Below are 10129 nucleotides of genomic sequence, written 5' to 3'. Positions count from 1 at the left end.
ACTCACTCACACACACACACACACACACACACACACACACACACACACACACACACACACGCACATACACACACAGTACGCCTATTTGCAGACAGTTGATGCACAGTTGATACAGTTGAATCTTTTGCTTTCACAGGGAAATATGTATGTTTCTCTCCATGCATCTGCCAGCTGGAGATACAGTTTATTATAAAGAGATGACCCCGACCCCCTAATGTCACCCCTCTGTTTCCTTTTTTCCTTTTCATATTCTATCCCCGACTTTTCATTTGTTCTCTGGTTCTTTTCTAATTCTATAGTTTCTTTCCAGTCCTTGATCGTTTCTTCTACTTCCCCCTCTTTGTTCCTTTATTTCCTCTTCTCTTTCCGTTGCTTCTCTTTTGAATAAAACTGGGCTTATCCACAACTTATTGTTTCTTTTTAAAGATTTCATAGCTTTTTCAACGTTTTATTTATTTATTTATTTTGTCTTTTTGTGCCTTTTTTTTTTTTGAGGTTTTGTGACAATGTTTTAAGTTTGTTTTTAGATTTGTCAGTGTTTTATTTTTTTTACATGTTGTTGCGCTTTTTCCCGCATTTTTGCCTTTGGCTTTGTTTGGTCTCTCTTTCCAAGTTTTTTTTAAACCATTTTATGGTTGTACCCACCTCCCCCCCCACATGTTGAACTCAAAGTTAAGCCCTTGACTTTACTCCTCATAAATACTTCTGACAATTTAAACATTTTTACTGTTAATATCTTCACTTACTTCCCTAAGTTAAAAGAGAACACACGCTTTTACTTTGAAGTGTTTTTTTTCACTGCCATTCTGGGACAAACTGTAGTTAGAAATAAAAGAGTGAGTGAGTATGTCTTTAAACTCTTGTGCATACATGTATGTGTGCATGGCAGTGTGATGTAAATGTGTGCGTTTGCGTGTCCTCTCGGTGTCTCTCCATTCTCTCCGCCTCTAAACTCATGAGAACCTGAGGGAAGCAACTCTGGCCACCGAGGCTAAATCGCTTCACGTCCTCCGCACCCAAAGTCGTTTTCTCCGCTGTCGTTCTGGGAGACAAATAACCCGGCTGCTTACTGCAGCCCTCAGCCAGTGCACTGCAGAGTTTATTCCAATTTGAATGTAATCCTAAACCGGGGCACGGAAGCTGGGTTCAGGACGTGATGTGATTCACAGCTTCGGCGATGTGTTCAGGGAGCGGGGACGATGGCAGAGTCTGCTCACTTCTCACCGCTAAAGAGTTGTTTTACACTACATTGACTTTGTTTTCTGACAGATGAAACACTAATGGTGGGTTTATACTTCTGTGGAAGGCAGTCGTTGCCTCTGGCGTGGGAATTCATACTCCAGTGTCAGATTTAACCTGTTGATAGCCTCCAGCACAACCCTACACTAGTGTGATGTGTCGTTAACTACATAAATCACCACAATTGTCATGTTGTGAGCAGCGCTAAGCTACGCCCGGTGCCTCTGCTAAACAGCCCGGGGGAGGAACTGGTTTTGCTGGAACATGTGTAAAGGTTGTTCAAGTCGTGCGAGGGATAACTCAGTTTGACAGATAGTCTAGCTATCAGAGTCCTCAAAATGCCAACACGAAGAAAGACGAAGGTAACAGACATCGGTGACAAAACATGCATCTGGTAGAGTTTCCTGTTGCACTGAAGCAATCGTGGAAGTGGAACGTCAAGGATGTAGAACGTAACCCTACCCCCGAGCCTGATGGGTAATTCCTTCTTTGTGGAGTGCATGTCACCTTGGCGTAACCTTGAGTGTAGCTGTGAAGGCTTCGTTCAATGGCTCCTTCATGCACAGGTTTTAATCTAACTTCAGTGTGTTGGCCATCAGATGTTAGTATCTGTGCCAAACATTGCATTTTGTGATCCAAACTAAAGGTCTTAAAGGAGTCCAGAGATTGAAGAAACAAGCACATGATTCAGATTTCAAAAACTCATCGTCCATGTTACTGCAGCCGGAACTTCTATAAATTGAAGCAAAAAAGGAGCAAAAATCCTATCAGCACCAAAGGAATAACAGAGGTATGACCTACACAGACTGTCTAGTGATTCACTCAGGATATATTCCTAAAAACCAAATAACTCGTTTAAAAGTATCTTCTGGAAACCTGGGCCTTCGGGATGAAGACAAACAAAGACTTTCCCTCTTCTGTAGCAGCGCGGCTTTCTTAAAAGTGTCTTCTTCACACTTTGCTAATGAGCTTACCGCTCTGTCTGGCTGCCATTAGTGGAATTATGCTCACACAGCGGGTGTTAAACATTGTTTGGTGCTTCTGTTAATCAGGTCACCAGAGCAGACATACTGCACGAGCTGAAAAAAACAGGAATCAATGGGGAGAAAAAACAATGCAGCAATTTTGCAGTATTGATCAATATGTTACGACAGTATATTGACAACTTCACCGTGACATGAAAGTTATGTGGGCTGTCAGATATGTATGTTTTCATGTGAGAGAACAAAGTATTCATGATGCAACAAAAATGACTGGAAGCATTTGTGATCAACTGTTGAGAGAAAATCAAGCAGGCTCAGATTCATATTTGTCATCCATGATATATTCTGGAGACTAATCATCAACAACAGCCCCGATTCCTTTAACAATTCGATATCCAGGATCAACTCATTGAAGACACGATGGCTTTTTTCCCCAGGATGAACTCATTGAGGACACACAGACACACACACACACACACACACACATACACACACACACACACACACACACACACAACTGTAGCACAGATAATTGAAAACTGTCTGGTCAGATCTGTAAGCTTCTTTACGTGTTTACTGATAAGATCATTCCTAATTTTTACACCTTGGACAATTTAACTGACAGCATTTGAATGGCTGCCAGGGTTCGGGAAGTTTGGCTTCTTTCTTCAGTAAAACAAAAACAAAAAATGGAGAAACTGGTTATATTTGCCAAAGAAAAGTATTAAAACAGTTTTAAATCCAAATACTTCAACATTGCCTCCTTCAGTTGCCCCCGAAATCCTCAAATGTGGCATTAGCCACTACGTTCCCAATCAGGGAGTTCACATTGCGAAGTTACAACAATTCACCCATTTCACAACAAAGGCCCAAAGCTAGAGAGAAAAACATTACAATTGTTCTGAAAAGTGTTTCTCTTCTATTGCCCCCACCCAGGGGAACCCCAACCCCCAACCCCCAACCCCTAACTCCCAAACCCCAACCCCCCCGTGGTTTCCCACCCCGATACGTGTGCAGCGAGGCTCTGCTTACCGTAGGTGAGCACGTAGAGCGGCTTGCCGTTGTTGTCCATGGTGGTGAGACAGGGCGCCTTGGGAGAGATGGTGCCCCACCTCTGCAGGGCCGCCTCCAGGGACGGGGGCCAGTTGGTTACCACGCCCAGCTGCTCGCCCCGCAGCAACACCATCTGGGCCCCCTCCGCCTTGGGCTGGTTAGGGTCTGGCTGCTGGACTGCAGGATTAACCAAGAGGAGAGTCAAGAGTTTGTAAGTTTAAGGTTTCTTGACAGTTTTCTTGACAACCAGCCTTTCAAAGAGCATATCACAGTTTCTCATAACTTGAAAAACCTTTTACATGATATTTATATGCACACATACATGGTAGAAGATATATTTGTAAAGCCCATCCATCCATCCATCCATCTGCCCAATTATCCGCTATCAGGTCGCGGGGACAGCAGCTCCAGCAGGGGACCCCAACACTTCCCTTTCCAAAACCACATCAACCAGCTCCGACTGGGGGATCCCGAGGCGTTCCCAGGCCAGGTTGGAGATATAATCCCTCCACCTAGTCCTGGGTCTTCCCTAAGACCTCCTCCCAGCTGGACGTCCCTCCACACTAGTCCTGGGTCTTCCCCAAGGCCTACTCCCAGCTGGACGTCTCTCCACCTAGTCCTGGGTCTTCCCCAAGGCCTCCTCCCAGCTGGACGTCTCTCCACCTAGTCCTGGGTCTTCCCCAAGGCCTCCTCCCAGCTGGACTACCCTCCACCTAGTCCTAGATCTTCCCCGAGGCCTCCTCCCAGCTGGACGTCCCTCCACCTAGTCCTGGGTCTTCCCCGAGGCCCCCTCCCAGCTGGACGTCCCTCCACCTAGTCCTGGGTCTTCCCCGAGGCCTCCTCCCAGCTGGACGTCCCTCCACCTAGTCCTGGGTCTTCCCCGGGGCCTCCTCCCAGCTGGACGTGCCTGGACCACCTCCCTAGGGACCGCCCCAGGAGGCATCCTTACCAGATGCCAAAAACACCTCAACTGGCTCCTTTTGACGTGAAGGAGCAGCGGCTCTACTCCGAGCTCCTCTCGGAGGACTGAGCTCCTCACCCGATCTCTAAGGGAGACGCCACCCCCCCTCCTGAGGAAATCCATTTCGGCCACTTGTACCCTGGATCTTGTTCTTTTGGCCATGACCCAGCCTTCAGGACCAAAGGTGAGGGAAGGAACGAAAACTCACCGGGCTCAGTTCTTCGTAAAGCCCTATTCTTTTTATTAAACTCTCCATGGTTTGCTTAGGTTGTCCTAATTATGAGTCAAAGTCTTTGTATGTGAGATATAACAGTAGGCCTTAAAAATAACTCCGCATTGACTTCTCAGTCTTTTTAATACTCTAAGGTCCAAGGGCATTTCTACATACGTATCTTCCTAAATTCACCTTTAAGGGTATTTGGATATAGCTTGGTATCCATGTGTTTTATATTAAAATGTTCAGAACAAACTCAAATGCTCAGCTTTCTCTGCAGTGGGACCCAAATCTGTCCTAGAGCACTTATCATAGGAACTTTGGCCCTAAAGCTGAAACGTTGAAGTTCAATGTCTTGAAATCTCTTGGGAAAACAAACTTGGATGAATTGTTTTGGCACTTGAAATGAGTTTAACACAGGTTTTAGATTAGCTCAGCGGACTCGCAGGTCCACCAAAAACACACAGAGAGACAGATGACGAGTGGCACGAAGTATCGTCCCTGTCTCTGTATTCGGTGCGTGATTGACGTTTGGCCTGCCTATGAACAGGAAGTGGAAGAGGACATTCTGCCCATTCTAACAATAACTTAACCACATGTCTGCGCTGTATTACTGCTGAAATATCAGTAGAGACATTAAATGAACAATGTTTTGACACATCCACGCACCAGTCGTCTTCACAGCGTTGATGCATTTGATCTTTGGAAGTGATTTAAATTTTAATTAAGCAGAATACCATGATGCCAAGCGTAGTCTTTCCAACATTTGTTATTCATGCTTAAATTATGAATTTACTTCTGTCTCTACAGCTTGTGATACAGGGAACACAAAGAAATATTCATCAGTTGGTCTCCGTCTTTGTCACATTGGGGAAAAGAAGCTCTAACAAGCTCGGCTCGAGTAATTCAGCTGCGTGAATCATTGTCCATGTTATTAAATGTTTCTCTATGTATTATCTTTTGAGAGTCTAATGTAAATAAAGTACGGGGGCTAATGGTTCAATCCTTTCCAGAGTGTGCAGTAAGATGTTTTGAAATCTGATTTTCAAAGGCTTCATTTGTGCTCTCAGTACCACGGACACACCTAATTCTGGTTCAGATCCAACTGAAAAGTCTGAAAATTTTGACCAAAAGTCCCAATGACTTGCAAAAATAACATATTAAGATTAATAGTAGGCAACGTCTCAGTACCAGACAGTATTCAGGTAAAATCTGACGATCTAGTACGGAAACGTTGCCTACTAATACTTATTACACTTTATATATTTTGTTTAAGTTAGACAGTGAGCAGGAGTGTCCCCCTATAACGCACCTTTCTATGGTTTTGTTTTTATGTTTTATATTTGCTTTTGAGTGTCTTATGCATTTTATTGCACTTTGTTGGTATTGTGTGACATTTTACTGTGAAGCACTTTGTGATTTTTATCTGTGAAAGGTGCTATTCAAATAAACCTTACTTAGTACTTACTTACCTGTCTCACGTCGGAGATGTGCAAAGTATTGCTCTGTACATGGTTGAATAAGAAAAAGGGACAAACTATACAAATGTTTATCTGGGAAATGATGATGTGGGGAAGCACGTGCATGTGTCGGTGTGGAAGTAGGGGAAGTTATTACCTTCAAGAAGCTCCTCGAAGTCGTCGACAAAAAACTCTCTCAACGGCGGCCGTTTGGGTCTCTTTAGCGTGTTGACCAGCTGCTGAATTTTGGCTGAAACTCTGCTGCTTACTGGTACACCTGCAGAGCACACACACACACACACACACACACACACAGACACACTCGCACACATAGACAGACAGACAGACACAAAGAGTCACACATACGGTCACACACACACACACACACACACAGACACACAACCACACAAACACAGAGACACACACACACACACAACCACACAAACACAGAGACACACACACACACACACACACACAGGCACACACAAACACACACACACAAACACACACACAAACACACAGACACACACAGACAGGGACACACACACACACACAAACAGACAGACAGACAGAGGCACACACACGCACGCATGCACGCACACACACAGAGTCACACAAACTCACACATACACACAAACACACAGACAGACAGACAGACAGACAGAGGCACACGCACACACACACACAAAGAGTCATAGACACAAACACACAGAGTCACAGACACACACACACACACAAACACAGACCCACACACACACACACACACACACACAAATGTCCCATATTAAACTCCAAAATGTGCTTTCACAGGTGCCCGTGTTGAAGTAGTCGTAGCAGTGTCTCACTCCACTGAGTGATACCCTGAGTGCCTTCTGCTGCTTCATCTCCGATAAAGAAAAACATCCACAAGTTTCAAATCTACATCAAAGTGGCACGTTGTCCCTCGAGTGAGCAATCAACAAGAACCAAAGCTGAACACGCCGCTCAGCGATGGCAGAGACGTGGAGACAGCACACGAGAGAGAGAGAGAGAGAGAGAGAGAGAGAGAGACAGGTACAAACTGCTCTTTCATTGCGTCTGATTTCAAACCAAACGGTGTGGAGTGTGGAGCTTTAAGACAGAGAGGGATGGACGTCTAAGTGCTGAGATCTGGAGGAAAAGACCCGTTTTGGCAGATTTGGTTGGAGCAGCTGGGCGAGCCAGAGACATAACTGAGCGTTGGCAAAGCGACCATGAAGAAGTCGGTGAGCTGTATAATCCAGTGGAGTCAGGTATGTCTCTGCAGGTAACCGTCATGAGGTCATTGTTTCCCTCAGGCTACATTCACATTTCTGCATTTTGGTTTAAAAACAGAATATCTTTTACTACGTTTACACCTCGCATTCCCATTGCTCTGGCGTTTCCGAGCCCCCCTAAACCGGAAAAATTTGATTTTGGTGTTTTGATTTGTAACTTGTGGGCTTGTGTTGCCGTCTCAACAACCGCAACATTTGCTCTCTTTGAAGCAAAAAAGATAATATGGACAAATAAAAATGTAAGATTGCCAGGACTCTGCATTTTACAATATTTACTTATATATAATTTTATATATAACTTATAATAGTTACTTAATCTGACTATCTAAGCTCAGTCTTTTAAGATTGAGTTAGGTTTTTGAAGCTACAGTAAGTAGTTTCTTTTGCCCCCCCCATGAGGATTTCTAAGTAATGACAACAAAACTGTCGGCGCGTCCACACGATACAAGTCTTCCGTTATAACGCACCATCCACGCAGTTACTAGCAGCCGAGGACATCTGTCCCCCCTAAAGGTCTGGAGATCTGTTCATGAGTAAAGTATCTCTGTCCAGAGTTTACAAAGCTGTTAACGAAAGTAAAATATGTAAATATTGTCACCATTAGAGGAGCAAACTTAACGCTTGGGTTGAACTTGTTGTTGAACAACATTTGAAAGAAACTTTCTTTTTGGCACTTTTATTTGATGCTTTTGACACTTTTTTAAAACATTTTTGTCCTTCTTTTCAACGCTTTATTCATTCATGGTCAACAGACCTGACATAAAACCCAATTTTTAAGTTGGAAAAAAAGCAGAAATTATGTAGTAAGTATTTTGACTTATAGTTAAGATCAGAGGATGTTGAGTAAATCACAGACTGATTCACTAAATTCAAATAAAATTAATCATAATTTTACCTGCGAAGAATGGGTTCCATACAATATACATGCATGCATCCAAGTTAATGTTGGGCTATTTGGTCGGTACCCGTATAAACCCATATATCTGATATAGAAGAACCTTGAAAACGGGTCAAATTTGAACCAAGAAGAACTCAAGGGTTAAGTTTCACTGCATGAAAAAGATCATGGAAGACAATAAATGAATATTAGTCTTTTTATGTACTTTATTTGTTATTGTTACCATAATGATTGCTTCCCCGGGCCCTGCCGCCCTTCTCCCCAGACGGTCTCCCTTACTCACCGTCTCCGGTCTCCATCAGCTCGGCGTTGCCGTACTTTGGCGTCTGTCTCTGGGCCGCGGTGCCGGCGCCCGGGGCTCTCTCCACCTGGATGTCGTCGGCCGCCGTGTTGTTGGTGTAGCTGGTGACATCTGGAGGGGCAGAGTGGTTCTCTGGGATGGGAGAAAACGGGGAGGGAATATAACTGTAATCCCCCTTGGTCTGAAACACTCGGTCTCTTAAAGACGCCCATCTTCACAAAAATGCCCAGTCTGCTCTGATTGGTTAGTGTTTCCTGGGTCGTCTGCATGTGCACTCTCAGCGTCTCTGCACCGCCATCGCAGCACTTTCTACCTATATACAGTAAAGTTGTGACATCACAACCGGACAGAAGCCTGACGGCTCGATTAAAGGCACAGCTTCTGGATTAAGCTTTTTGATACTTTCACTGTATTTATATAGCGCCTCAACCTGCTTTATAGTCAAAAAAGACAAAAATCTCACTTTTCTCACTTGAAAAGGACAACTTAAATGTGCACAGTTGGATTTTCCTATTTTTTTATTTTTATTCTTCTTTAATCAACTTTAGCCTGGGTGTGTAAACTTTCTCACGCCACAGTAAAGTGAGGGAGCGAAAGCAGTATCGGCTCCAAATATCGGATCGAGAAAATCGGCAGCCAGTTAAAAAAAACAATTCAGTGTCTGCATCGAAACTAATAAAAATATAAAAAAATATCGGTCGATCCCCACACACTACCCAGCACCACGTACTGCAACGCCTGCCTTTCTCTGAGGGGTAAAAAACAACCTGACTCAATTTCCATCAACACCCACACCTGAACATTGTTTTTTAAAGGTCGTTTCTCACACATTTCTGCTGCATTTAAATTGTTTTCCAGCCTATCTGTTGCGCCTGGTGTTTTATAAAAAAGCATCACATTTTTCAAATGTACCTCTTTCGAGAGGATCTGCTGCTGTTCGACAACATCAAACGCCGTTTACCGTTCTGCTCGAGGGGACATTTACTTTGAGTGGTCGGAGCATGAAATGATGTGGGGAGAAAGATGTGTGTTGAATCTAAAAAAAAGGGGGATGTGCGTCGGTGTGTCGCTTCCTGTTGATTTGCATTCAATTCAATTCTATTCAACTCTATTTGCAGCATCTCCTCTCAGACCACATGTTAGCCATTCTTGAAGGGCTTTTTTTTTTTTCATATGGTGTCATAACAAGAGTTATCTTTTAAATATGTTTTCCCCTTTATTAGATAAAGAAAGAGTTGAGAAAGGGGGAGATAGATGGAGGATGACACAGCAAAGAGCCGCAGGCTGGACCGCTGCAGGACTCAGCCAACAGAGTGAGCTATAGGCCGCCCCCATAACGGGAGATATCTTAGGACACTTTACAGATAGAGTTAGTTCTAGACCCTTATCTAATTTACACAGACCCATTAATCCCAATAATCGTCTTTTATCGATGTTTTTAACTTTTTCTTACGATTTTGTCCCTTTTTTCAACACTTTTGACACTTTGTTGGCGTTTTCAACACTTAGTTACACTAACTTATTAACTTTACAGTTAATTTATGGTCAATAAACCTCATTTATAGGAAATTATACCTAATGTTTGTGTTACAAAAGCAGAAATTAGTAATTATTCAGACTGAAATTAAAGGAATGGATGTTGATGGATAATCACAGACTGGAATATTTCAACTTTTACTCAATACTATTTCAACAACACTTCAATTTCTTTTTCAAATGCTATAA

General features: G+C 43.4%; 1 protein-coding gene across 1 annotated transcript in view; it reads right to left on the bottom strand.

Moving 5' to 3' along the window:
- Positions 1–10129, bottom strand: part of LOC117953968 (disco-interacting protein 2 homolog C-like) — a 157324-nt gene that overhangs the window by 51325 nt on the left and 95870 nt on the right. The window contains 3 exon segments of the mRNA XM_034887386.1: positions 3255–3452; positions 6068–6187; positions 8387–8536. Coding sequence (XP_034743277.1) covers positions 3255–3452; positions 6068–6187; positions 8387–8536 — 468 coding nt within the window.

Source organism: Etheostoma cragini, chromosome 12 (assembly GCF_013103735.1).
Source record: "Etheostoma cragini isolate CJK2018 chromosome 12, CSU_Ecrag_1.0, whole genome shotgun sequence".
NCBI classification, from domain to species: Eukaryota; Metazoa; Chordata; class Actinopteri; order Perciformes; family Percidae; genus Etheostoma; species Etheostoma cragini.
The sequence above is the reverse complement of the archived record's forward strand: the minus strand, read 5'-3'. Positions and strand labels throughout refer to the sequence as shown.